The sequence below is a fragment of the Seriola aureovittata genome, chromosome 7 (genome assembly GCF_021018895.1).
Source record: "Seriola aureovittata isolate HTS-2021-v1 ecotype China chromosome 7, ASM2101889v1, whole genome shotgun sequence".
In the NCBI taxonomy this organism is placed as follows: domain Eukaryota; kingdom Metazoa; phylum Chordata; class Actinopteri; order Carangiformes; family Carangidae; genus Seriola; species Seriola aureovittata.
Window position 1 is genome coordinate 5,794,989 of NC_079370.1, and position 13,333 is coordinate 5,808,321.

General features: G+C 44.3%; 1 protein-coding gene and 1 long non-coding RNA gene across 3 annotated transcripts; one reads left to right on the forward strand and one right to left on the reverse strand.

Moving 5' to 3' along the window:
• Positions 1 to 812: 812 nt before the first annotated feature.
• Positions 813 to 12,537, forward strand: syt11b (synaptotagmin XIb). The gene is made up of 4 exons (XM_056381194.1): positions 813 to 1,075; positions 5,947 to 6,896; positions 7,766 to 7,886; positions 8,767 to 12,537. Exons 1-4 carry the CDS (start codon positions 1,042 to 1,044, stop codon positions 9,075 to 9,077), a joined length of 1,416 nt encoding a protein of 471 aa, XP_056237169.1. The 5' UTR covers positions 813 to 1,041; the 3' UTR covers positions 9,078 to 12,537.
• Positions 1,092 to 6,043, reverse strand: LOC130172451 (uncharacterized). Of its 2 annotated transcripts, XR_008828266.1 has the most exons (4): positions 5,913 to 6,043; positions 5,621 to 5,701; positions 4,215 to 4,393; positions 1,092 to 2,884 (listed from the first exon to the last, which is right to left on the reverse strand). It is a non-coding gene; the product is annotated as an uncharacterized LOC130172451 (long non-coding RNA). The 2 variants fall into 2 exon arrangements; XR_008828265.1 differs by having other exon boundaries at positions 1,092 to 4,393.
• Positions 12,538 to 13,333: the final 796 nt, after the last annotated feature.

Sequence of the window (13,333 nt, forward strand, 5' to 3'; positions counted from 1 at the left end):
ACAGTAAATTATATATAAGTAGATTAAAGTACATAAAAGTACAGTTCCTGTTTATTATCTAACACTGTGATGATGCAGCAAAGGGGGCGGGGTTTCCACTCCCGCGAGGACCAGTCCACTGAAGATGATGATGTAGAGATGTCTCACTCTGCTCACATTTCTGAAAACTGCAGAAAACAGAGTAAATGATATTTCAGTCGTCTCATCGTCATTTTAATCATTTCTAAACCAAAAAAAGTAAAGTATTTTCTGTTTGTAGATTCTCTATGTGAGGAAATGTCTGAGGCCCCCAAAGATTCGGATATCGGCACAATTTAGAATGACAGCTATACACCCCCTTAAACCTCCCATAAAGGCAATGCAGTACACCCACGCTTCCCCTCACCCCCCTAAGTGGGGCCCCTTCTAGCTGGCTACATGTTTTACAGCCAGGTAACCTCTGGGGTCACCTGGGTCTATGATCCCCACTGGTCATACATGATCTAATACATGGAACTGAAACTCTGAGCTGTGGACTGTTGATGGGACGAGACATTGGAAGATTATAACAAGCATTTTATTTTATTTTTTTTTTTTAACATAATATGAATTGATTAATAATAAAAAATGAAAATCAGCAGATGAATTGATCATGTTCAGCTGAACCTCTGCACCAGGCCTCTCTTTGAAGAACTACAACAGGGAGGAGTAATCTCCCTCACATCGCATGTTGGAGTGAGTCATCTTCTTCCATAGACGATCTTGGTCCAGCCTCATCGCGAGCTCCTCGGCGCAGCCTCCCTGCATCCTCCCGCGAGCATCACTGCGCACCGAGCGGAGCAGCGACAGAGACACCGACAGAGACACCGACCCACCGAGCGGACACGGCCCCGTCAGCGGACATATGCAGGCTCCAGCTCCCGGATCGGCGGCTGGTTTTCGGTGATTTCCCTCTGTGTCGTCGCGTCTCTATGGATGTGAAGTAACGGAGAGCAGCAGTCAGTCCGTGTCCTCTCCATCTCCGCGCGCTTCTCCCGCATCCCCGCTGCCCACAACCACAAAATGGCGGACATCATCGAGCTGGGACCCGCCTACGGTGAGAGCCAGGCCCTGTCTGCTTAAATTGTCTGCGGCTCAGCGTCGAAATAACTGGATTAATTAACTGCTACATGTTTTTATCACGTTTATATCATGTTTCTAACACGTTTGTAGCAGGTGTATCAGTCTAAAACATCCTGTGTCAGGTGTCTACACCCAGTTAATGAAGCGTTGTGATGCCAACACCCGTTATTTTTATTCATTTTTTATTTTATTGGGTTTTTTAAATTCATTTTAAACATAAAAACGTTCCGATTTCCTGCAGATTATTGAGCATCGTCGTTATCAAATCGATTAAATCGATTTAAATGTGAATATTTGACAGCAGACAGGTTGGGATCGATCATTTAAAATCAAACATATCAATCCAGCTGTGATTTAATAAACAATAAAAGGAAACAAAGGGAAACCGGACGAAGGCGCCGCTGCATTATTACATCACTGTGATCAATCCATTAATAAAAATAACACCATCCCGTCAGACGCGGTAAACAGGGCGTTCTCGTGCTCCTACGCACCGTCTGCCTCTCGTGGGCCTCGGTGTGCGTGCGCGTGCCAATCGGGGTGGGTACCGGGTGACGTCATGTCTGTACCCGGCGCTGGGCAAAACTGAACCCGAAGCACCTGCAGATTTTACTGTTAATGTGACTGAGATTCACTCACGTTTAGATTTGAGATGAAAACACGAACAGGATCTAAACATATAAGATTTAAATGTGATTTAACAGGTGGAATCTAACACAGTTTATTTACTCACAGCTCTGAAATACTCATTTACTTCTATTTTACATTTAAAATAAGTCAAATTAATGTTTAACTGATCAGTTCAATTTTGATGGATTATTATATGTTAAGATTTTAACAGCAGTGTATATAAAGTAATTGAAATGAGCTTCACCAGCTACAATATTAAAGTGATGAACACATGTATGAATCAATAATTATAATACAGTCATGAAATCTGCTACTTTAACTGTTGGTAATATTTTTATGATGATACTTTTACTTAATTTAAAATGAGAACGCAGGACTTTTAAGGTAAAGACTGTTAAACAGTGTTTTCTCAGAATAGTGTGGAGATGTTACACTGACAGATGGCAGCATCATTTTCCCTCATTACTTTGTTTATTTTATGGAACAAATCTAAAGATAAAACAGGAAATAAAGATGAAATGGGGCTGAGTTACACACACAGTATATTTACTGAAGTATTTTGTTTTTAATCAGATTTGTACTTGTACGTGAGAAATACTGCTCTTTTTACTGCATTACTAAATTAATATTTTTACTCATGAAGCATATCAAGATCTAATACAATATTCTGCTTTATTAAAGGTGAACTGATTGGAGGAAAATTAATTTGCATTATTATTTTTTATTTAAAGATTTCATGGCTCCAGCTTCTCTCATGAGAGGATTTGCTCCTTTTCTTTGAGAATAATTTGAATAATTTATTTTCAATCGTGTTGAGGTTTGGACTGTTGGTCGGATGAAAGCTGTGGAGTGGCGCTGAGTAACTGTGACAGGATTTCTCTTTATTTTCTGAAGTTTTACAAACCAATTTAGCGATTGATTGAGGAAATAATCAGCAGATTAATCAATAGTGAGAATAATCGTTAAATTCAGCTCCACCTCAAACAGCTGCAACAGTAAACTCCTGATCTTACAGTAATGAATTAATAATAACAATTTAATGATATAAAAGTACAGAGTGCCGTTAGTGACTTCAGTAATAACAGCAACGCAACTCACACACAGCTGAAGTGTAATCAGCTGACTGACCTTCACTCCAGGAAATAACCAGCACCTGAAACGACAACGAGCAGAGACTTTAATGAAGTTTAATTAAAGGGAAAGAATTTGTTTAATTTACCTTTAACATCTGAGAAACAACAACACAAACACCTGTTCAGAGTGTGTGTGTATGTGTGTGTGTGCGTGTGTGTTTGTCTGATCAGAACACAAACTGTTGAAGCTCTGAGTTTTTCACCTACAGTTTTATTAGACAATTAATGGATTGGTTGATTAACAGAAAACTAATCAGCAATAATTCTGATAATCACTGAATTGTATTGGGTGTGTGTTTTGGACTGGAGATGTTAACGTGGACATTTGTCTCTGTTTTCTAACATTGTGGAGAAAACTGTCGGAACCACGATCAGATCAGAGGTGTGTGAGGTGATAGAACAGAACAGGGAGTTTTTAGAACAGTCGATTAATCAATAAATTAATGAGGAACCTTGTCGATGACCTGATGTTATAAAAACATTCAGTTTTGTGAATTGATTGTTCCTTCATGTGATTCAGGCTTCAGTTCAGATTCATGACACACGTCAGACTACAGCTGATCATTATTTTCATCATCTATTAATAATTATTGATTAACTGATCGATTGTTTTACACAGTGTTAGAGAATAGTAAAAAATCATAACAAGGCGACGTCTTCAGATGTTCAACAGTTTCAACTCTGTCATTAATGAGTCCCTCGTCCTATTGGCTCAAATCCAGCCAATCAGAGGAGCTGCTACTGGATGTGATAAATGATTATTACAGATCAGAAACTGACTGTCAGAGGGAGGCCTAACCAGCTCAGTGTGTGTGTGTGTGTGTGTGTGTGTGTGTGTGTGTGTGTGTGTGTGTGTGTGTGTGTGTGTGTGTGTGTGTTGCTAGGCAGCGAGCTCCGCTGCTTTCAGCTCTTTCCAAAACATGAGCTCATCTGATGCGGCCTGAATGAAAAGCCACAACAACAGGACTGAGGGATTGTGGGAGTTTGGTTGTGATTCCTGCAGATGAACGTTAACGAGTTTGTTTGTGTTATTTTATAATTAAGTGTGTTAATGAGAGCAGCTGTTTAACATCTGGACAGAGTCACTGTTGTGATGTTTATTTGTTGTTTGTCACGTGACAGGGAATTGAAGATCTCTCAGCTCTGGCCTGTGGGAACTATAAAAGCTGTTATCAATCAATAATACAATTAATTGATTAACTGAAAAAATAATCAGGGAGGATAAAAGAGAGAAAGAGAGAGAGACTGTGGGGAAGTAAATTAATTAATTCAGAGCGGTGACACAGTGAGCAGGTTATGTTGTCTTCACTCTCAACAAACACAAGCAGCCAATCACAGCTCTGTCCTCACCTGGTGTCTCCACTGAAACCTCTGAGTGCAGACAGGTGCAGTGTCGCCCTGACACACAGGTATCAACCCAGCTTCACGTCGGCCTGTGCTCTGACTGGGAGCGGTGGCTGGTCTCGTTTGTCTTCCATCAGACGACTGTAACGACTGTTTCAGGATCAGTGGAGCTCAGGGAACGTTTTCTGTCAAGGTCCTCACAAGATTAGAATAGTGTGTGTGTGTGTGTGTGTGTGTGTGTGTGTGTGTGTTGTAGCATCAGTGTGTCCTTGTGGGACAGATCAGGACAACAGTACTCCTCTGTATGCAGCAGACAAAGACTTCTACTACCCCTCCTCCTCCTGCTCCTCTTTTTTCCTCCTCTCTCCCCCCCCCCCCTCCCTCCCCCCCCCCCCTCTCTCAGCAGGGATCAGTTCAGTTACAGTCTGTTTCTAATGAGACCTCTGGAGGGACGATGTTCTGACATCAATGTTTTTACATGATATTACTGTTTATAAATATGATGTAATCGTGTTATGACATCACTGTTTTTACAAGATGTTACTGTTTATAAATATGATGTCATCGTGTTATGACATCACTGTTTTTACATGATGTTACTGTTTATAAATATGATGTCATCGTGTTATGACATCACTGTGTTTTCACATGATGACATCATTAGTGACTCAGCATGAGACCCTGTTGTACTGCGCCAGTGTAAAATACTGCAGTGGTTTTTCATTGTTAAACTCCAGGTGTGTAAAGAGTGCTGTCCAGTTGCATCATGGGAAATGTAGGCACACGTGTTTTGACCCATAGTTGGGACTAAAGTTCAGGATACCTCCTCCATCCTTTCTTTACTGACCTTAACCTCTCACCTGGCTGCAGGTTACAGGTATACTGTAGGACACTTGTGTGTGGGTGTGGTTACAGGTGCAATTAGTTAATTAATGAATTGATTAGTTGATTGTCAGAAAATGAATCAACTAATTTGATAATTAAATAATGATTTCAGTTATTGTTTAATCAAAACTGTCACAGGTCAGACTGTACCTGAACGCACCGTCAGTTATAGTACATTCATATAATATATATTACTCTGAAGTGAAACATCTGCAGCAGCATCGATTAATCAATATGTCAATCATCTGTTTGAATAATTGTTGCTGCTCATTAATCAGGAACTTGATCATCAACTTTGATCATCGAATCATCATTTGAGTCATTTTAAGTAACTGAAAAATATTTGTTGTTTCTGTGTCTTTAAACTGAACAGTTGTTTGACACAGTGCATTGTGGGAAACTGTAAAAGGAGATTTTCACTATTTTCTGACATTTTATGGACAAAACAATGAATCAATGAATAATGAAAATGATCAGAAGACGAATCAACAAAAAAAAATGTGTACGTTTACCGAGCTGTAACTCACAGTGTTGAGGAACAAACTCTGGACCAGGACCCAGACCTCCACCGGGTCCAGTGCAGCTGGTTCAGGACCTGAAGTGTGATCCTGCAGACACACAAACAAACAAACACACAAACAAACAAACACACAAACAAACAAACACACAAACAAACACACACACACATTGAGGTCGCTGTGACAGACTCCTCAGAACCTGACTCTAGATCAGTTTCAGAATTTTTTTAATGAAAATAATCTGATTGATTTTTGTTGATCAGCTGATCAGTGAACTTTGACTGTGTGCTTCCATGGCGACCTGTCTCTCTGACGCTCTCCTCTCTCTGTCTCAGCCATGTCTCCAGTGCTGGCGGGCTTCCTGGGAGCTGGTGTTCTGGTTTTGGTGGTGGTGGTTTTGGTTCTGCTCTGGTCGTTCTGTCAGCGCCGCTACCTGCGCGTGTCCGGACGCTACAAGCTGCACGGCGACCGTTACTGCGACGCAGAGGACCCGCCCTACAAGTTCATCCACATGCTGAAGGGCATCAGCATTTACCCAGAATCCCTCAGCAGCAGCAAGAGGATCGTACGTGGTATCCGGCGGGCCGACCGCTCCGACCGTGACGGAGAGCGAGGCTCTGCCGCCGCCGCCGCCGCCCCTGCCACAGGGAGGGGCATGGTGCTGGTGGACGCCGAGAACAACATCCTGGACATGCCGGGGCAGTTGCAGATGAGTCATCTGGTCCCACCCGCCGGGGCGGGTCCCGCCCAGGGTCAGGCCCGGCTCGAGCGGGCGCTGCCGGTCCGCGCTGACTACTGCTGCCTGGACAGCAGCTCGGCCAGCAGCAGCCAGACCAGCAGCAAGACGGCGTCTCCTTTCACCCCCGCCTCCTCGGAACCGGAGCCGGAGCCCAGCCTGGGCTCCATCAGCCTCACCGTCGACTATAATTTCCCCAAGAAGGCCCTGGTGGTGACCATTGTCGGGGCCCGGGGCCTCCCCGCCATGGACGAGCAGGCGGGCAGCTCGGACCCCTACGTGAAGATGACCATCCTGCCGGAGAAGAAACACCGCGTCAAGACCCGCGTGCTGAGGAAGACCTTGGACCCGCTGTTCGACGAGACCTTCACCTTCTACGGCGTGGCCTACAGCTCGCTGCCTGAGCTCACTCTGCACTTCCTGGTCCTGAGCTTCGACCGCTTCGCCCGCGACGACGTCATCGGGGAGGCAGTGGTGCCGCTGAAGGGCGTGGACCCGAGCACGGGCCGAGTCCACCTGAGCCAGCAGATCACCAAGAGGAACATGCAGGTGAGTGTTGGTGGTTCAGAGACTGGCTGCAGGTCTGGTCTTGGTCCTCCAGGTCCAGGTCCAGGTCCAGGTTCAGGTTCAGGTTCAGGTCCAGGTCCAGATACAGGTCCAGATTCAGGTCCAGGTCCAGGTCCAGATTCAGGTCCAGGTCCAGGTCAAGATTCTGGTCCAGATTCAGGTCCAGGTCCAGATTCAGGTCTGACTCGTGGTTAAAGGGTCGTTCTGTCCTTGATGATTCACCGACGTCGTTCTGTAAAAGAGAAGATTTAATGATAATCAACAACAAAGACATTTTAAATTGATGAACTAATGATAGATTTTTTATATCGGTGATCAATAATTCGACCATCAGCTGATTGTTTAGTGGTGGATCCTCTGAGGAGACTGAACAGTGTGAGTCTGTTTCCACTGTGACTTTACATAAACACACTCCTCTGTGAGTGTGACTCAGCTGTTGTTGTTGTTGTTGTTGTTGTTGTTATCGCCCTGATGCTGGCTAACAGCTGATGCTGCAGTCACCATGGCAACAGGCTGCTCTGACCTCAGACCAGCTCAGATCATCAGACCCAGGGACAGTCCTGCTGTTGTCCCGTCTTCATTAAGTTATGGTTGGATTGTCGTAAACATGTTAGGCAGCAGAGACGTTCTGTTGTCCTGCTGAGGTCTCACTCTGACACAGTTCAACCAGCACATAAAACTCACTAAAACATTTGTCACGCAGTCGCCACGGCAACAGAAACAGAGATGTCAGTGACATGTGAAGAGGTCACAGGTTCAGTCAGTTTGTCCTGTCTGCACCATCACTGACCCGACATGGAGTCTCTGAAACTGACTCTGTGTGTGTATGTGTGTGTGTGTGTGTGTTTCAGTGTGAGAGTCGTGGAGAGCTGCTGGCGTCTTTGTCCTACCAGCCCGTGTCTCACCGTCTCAGCGTGGTCGTCTTGAAGGCTCGACACCTCCCCAAGATGGACATCACCGGCCTGTCAGCAAGTGAGTAACACAGCTGCAAACAAAACATCTGCAAACATCTGGTCAGTAAAAAGTCCTGTTGTCTGATTCAAACTGTGGAAGAATTCTTGTTGTTATGAAACAAGACCAAAACCTGTGGACCCACCAGAATGCTCCATGTAGCCAGAAGTATGTGGACAGCCTCTACACATACCTGTGGTGCTCTGTTGTGTAACACCAGGTCAGACCTCACTGACGGTCTCGTGTGTCAGACTGGGATCAGGTACCTGCAGCAGGTGCAGCAGCTGTGGGACAGTCTGAAACCAGGAGGGTGGAGTCCGTTCGAGCAACATTAATGATCATGGAGCCACATGTTCAGCTGTCAACATACTTTTGGCCATGGACTGTAGCATCTTTTGGAGAGCATGAATGTCCACAGAGACATCACCTGTTGTCAGATCAGACCGTCATCAGTGAGACCTGGAATCACAGTCCTGGTCTGTAGTTTTTCGAAAGAGAGAAGCCTTCTCCTGTTACAGTTCACAGCTACAACATCCCAGAGTCTCCAGTCTGAGAACTGACTCCAGGTCAGACCACAGACCATCAGAACATGTCTGAGCCTTTCTGTGATAAAATCTGAACATCTGATCTGGTCTCTGCTTCATGCCTGCTGCTGGTGTTTATACTGGCTGCACTGGGAGCTGTACTGGGAGCTGTGGTCCTGAACCCTCTCTGCTGCTCTGCAGTCACTGCTGTAGATGCACATTTCTTTGACCTGGTGACGTCATTGTGGTCTATGTTTGCAGATGATGTCAGAGCGAGTCTGGATCTTGGAGCCATGTGATGGATCCTGATCAGACCTGGATTGTATGGATCCTGCCGACGGTCATGGACTCACACTAACTTCTTCTTCTCTCCTCAGACCCGTACGTGAAGGTGAACGTCTTCTACGGTCGCAAGCGCATCGCCAAGAAGAAGACCCACGTGAAGAAGTGCACGCTGAACCCGGTCTTCAACGAGTCTTTCATCTACGACATCCCGCCCGAGCTGCTGCCCGAGATCTCCGTGGAGTTCCTGGTGGTCGACTTCGACCGGACCACCAAGAACGAGGTGCTGGGCCACCTGCTGCTCGGCCTCCACAGCCCCTCCCCCTCTGGAGCCTCCCACTGGAGGGAGGTCTGCGAAAACCCCCGCCGGCAGATCTCCAAATGGCACAACCTGAGCGAGTACTGAGGGAGGACCACCAGAATCCAGCTGAGACCATCGACCAGCTGGGACTCCACCAGTGACCCCCCACTGGGAGATAAAGACTCAGTGTACAGCACATTCTCTCACACACACACACACACACACACACACACACACACACACACACACACACACACCCACACACACACACTGTTGTGTCATAGTTAAATTCTCTCTCTCTCTCTCTATCTATCTGTATCTCTCTCTCTCTGTATCTCTCTACCACCGTTCATCAGCTCTAACAGAAACCTGAGCTTCTTTATTTCAGCCACAGAAGAAGAAGAGAATCAGCTGTTTTTAAAGCAGAACCCTTCAGGTCATCTCAGACTCTCCTCATGTCTCCTGGCTGTGTGTGTGTGGACGGGGAAGGAATGCTCCAATAAGATTTAAAAAACAAAAGAAGTAAAAAAAAAAAAAAAAAAAAACTCCCCTCTTGCTGTTGTTGTCATGCAGCTCATCGCATGTCTGAAGAAAAAGATGAAGAGCTGACTGATCAGCTGACTGATCAGCTGACTGATTGACAGGAAGAGACCTCAGCTCTGATGTTCAATAACACTGCATATAACTCGACGCTGAATATATCCGATATAATTACTTTTCAGTAGGACCAATAGGAAACTGCTACAGTCGCTCCTGATGCTCCACCACACCTGGGGGGTGATGGTTGTTGTAGTCGGCAGCATGCTACCTGCCTGCAGCTAAACATCCAACATCATCTTCATCCATCCACCCTGCAGCAGAGAGTCGGACTGGTCCTGATCCTGGAGGAGGCGGACCCCCCTCCTCACTGAAGACTACTGATCCAGCAGACTGAGAGACTGTAAAATACTTGTTTGTAACATGAATGCGTTTCCTCTGATGTTTCATTTACAAAGTGCTGGAGACTCCAGAGGAGGCAGAGAGCAGCTGTGGTGCCTGTCACTACATTACCCATCAGCCCTGAGTTCTCACTCACCAAACCAGTGATTTACTGAAGCAGGTTTTATCTTTGAACCTCAGAGGTGTCACAGATGTGTGTCAGGGTTCAGCTCAGATTAAATATGCAAAAAAAAAAAACAAAAAAAAAAATCATATTGCGATTTCAGATGGAACAGTCGTTTTTTAATTTCACTGAAAAATATATAGAAAATAATGATGTGATTGTTTTAACATAATAGCATAACAACAACAACAACAACATAATAATCATGTTCCTTTACGTCTGGAGAATATGATTTATATCTGTCGGTCGGGGGCGTCTCTGTGGCACCACAACACTGATGGTGCTAACAATGCTAACGCTAACAATGCTCAACAATGAGACACATTTTACCTTCATCAGAAAGAACTGCAGCTCCTGTGATTTGGATTTTGCACTTGGCCACATTGAGATTTCAATTATATTTCGATTTATTGTGCAGCTGTAGATTAAACTCAAGTTTCACATGTTCAATAACATAAAACATGTGGTGTAAACATTTACTCACAGGTGAAGCTCCTCCTGTTAGAACCAGGTCAGGTGTAGATGACTGGACAGAGGTCCTGAAGGTGACATCATCAACGTGAGTCTTAGTGCTGTCAGACGTCACTCAGTACAGGTGCAGGTGACGGTCTCTCTGCTCTGCTCAGTCATCTGAGCTCTGACCACCCAGTGGTCCGTCTCCCTGTGAACTACTCCAGCCTTCAGCTCACCTGTGTGAGCGTCCTGTTTCACCTGGTTCCGGTTTGTGTTGAGAAGAATTAACTGATGAGGTTTATCAAGATAAAGTGGGTCCAGTACCGGGTCAGTGGAGGCCCTGAGGAAGACCACTGTACTGTTCGTCCTCAGTGACTAGTGCTCAGTGTCACAGGTCACGGTCTCTGTTCAGGATGACGAGCGCTGAAGATGTCACAGAGCTGTGTGTGTGAAAGGGTGAAAAGGTGCTTATACGAGAAGCCACAGCTTAATTCAAAGAAGATTCAAAAACTTCTTTACATCAGTTAGTGTTGGTTATTGATGGGGGGCCACATGACGACACATGACCCCCCTCTAACACTTCCTGAGCTCAGTTCTGTTCTCCTTGTTGTTGAACAGCTGATGTTTTCAGAGATGTGATGTGATCCTCTGATCTCTGCAGCTTCATAATAATAATAATCATAATAATAATAATTTACCCAGAACAACATGTGTGTCTACGTCTTCCTGGGTCAGGATGGGGAAGGATGGTGGTTAGGAAGCTGCAGGTGACGCTGAATCTCCATGAGGTGATGATGATGACAGGTGTGGGTCACCATCCACCTGAGCATCGTGAGAAACACCTGAAAGAGCAAAAACATGAAATTACATCAAAAACAGAGTTAGAGAGCAGAAGAAGAGAAACCATGACATGAACAGGAAGTATGTTAATATGAATAAATAACAATAAAGTTTTAACATACATGTGTGAAGGTTGAGGACAGAAAGAGAAGAAGAAGAAGCTTTACCTTAAAGCTAAAACAGAATTTACAAAAAACATGTTTCATATTCTTGATTCCGTGTGTTGGTGTTGTAGATAAAGATATTTAAAAAACATCTAATATGGAGAAAGGTCCTCACTACACTGATGTTTCTGTGAGCTGCTACGTCCTGCTGCTCCTCCTCCACCAGTCTGAAGATGGTTCACTGAATTTATAACCTGATCATTAGATCCTGATCATTTAATCCTTCAGAGGAAATTGTCTGTGTTCAAGATAAACTCCATCAGTCATTGAGTTGATCAATTCCTGGTTTTTAAATCATGACTTTGAGGAAATGGTTTGTTATCCAGATTAAATCCAGCTGTGATGTTGAGATGATCTGATGTAATGAAGTGTGGCTGTTATCTCGAGATAAAGAGATAACCGACTCATCAGAAACCACAGCCCCTCTCCTCCTCCTCCTCTTCTCTTCCTTTCTCTCTCTCTCTTTCTCATTTTGTACATTTTCATCCTCTCGACCAAATTTCTACTCATTTGCACTGGTTTGTACAGGACTCCTCCCTGTGAGCGTTCCCCCCTGCGACCAGCTGGTGGCGCCGTCGCAGCTGCTTTGATTTCACTTGTTTTCTGAAGCCCAGTGAATGTTAGTGTGAAGTGAAGCTGACACTGGGTTCAACATTAACTCTCCAACCTTCAGTCCCGAAGCACATTTTAGTCCCAGTTTAAAGTTAGTCCACTTTAACTCTGCTCAGATTAACATGAATAACCTGTGTAAGACTAAACTTCACTTTAAACCACAGATGTGAAGACAGCTGACAGGACACGCCTCCAGCTGTTTTCCCGCCTCGGCTCAGCTGTGGACTGACTGTAGATTTGTACAGATGTGAAGATGTTTGCTGGTTTCCTTCCTGTCTGATGTCCTCGGAGCTTTAGTGTGTGTGAGCGCCCCCTGCTGTAGACCTGGATGCTAACCTCTGTGTTGGGTTTGTTAACACATTGAACGTGCAAATAAAAAACAAGTTAGCCATGACGTGTCCTCTCATGCCTTTCTCTCTATTTACATGTGTGTCCACTTTATTAGGTTCACCCACACAGTCACCTGATCTGCCATGAAATCGACTCATGTTCATTTAACCTCTGACCTCCCAGTCTGTGGTGGTGTTGCACTGGACTGTTTTATAATGAGAGGTGTTCCTAATATTGTGACCACCTCCTGTGTGTAAACAGTAGAAACAGCTGTCAGTATGAAGCCGCTGCACAGACTCTATGAGCCGTTGTATTGAACCACATTAGAATGTACAGTTGTCCCTAATAAAGTGACCACTGAGTGAATATCAACACATTAACGTAGGAAAATGTTTTTCTAGTGAAAAAGGTAAAAAATAATTAAATATAAGGTTTGATTTTCTACATTAACTCTAAAATGTATCTTTGATTGAAATGAAAGAAGTGAGACTGTGACGATGTGTTTACATCTCAACAAATGTAATCATTAAAAATCAGCTGTTATCACAGGACCAGTCACTGATTATCACAATATTTATTAATTTCTTATATTTGATTTCATTTATTTTATTGTCAATTAATCAATTCATTAACCTGTGTATTTTATTAATAGAATTATGAGCCCCCTCGTCGATGATTAAATGACTCATTAACACCCCAGAGCAGTAAAATGACTTTGTCTTGTGGCAGCTGGAGTCTAGTTTAAAACATGAATTATTATCGTGTCAGTCTGAGCTGGTTCACGGTCTGAAACACGATCACAGCCTCAGAGAACAAACACATCAGACTGAAGCTACTCATCTCTTCATCCACAGCCTCAG

Bases quoted from the DNA above. Each gene is read 5' to 3' on its own strand.
- syt11b (XM_056381194.1), top strand. From the start codon at position 1,042: ATGGCGGACATCATCGAGCTGGGACCCGCCTACG. The intron at 1,076-5,946 runs GTGAGAGCCAGG...TCTCTGTCTCAG, and splicing joins CGAGCTGGGACCCGCCTACG to CCATGTCTCCAGTGCTGGCG. The intron at 6,897-7,765 runs GTGAGTGTTGGT...TGTGTGTTTCAG, and splicing joins TCACCAAGAGGAACATGCAG to TGTGAGAGTCGTGGAGAGCT.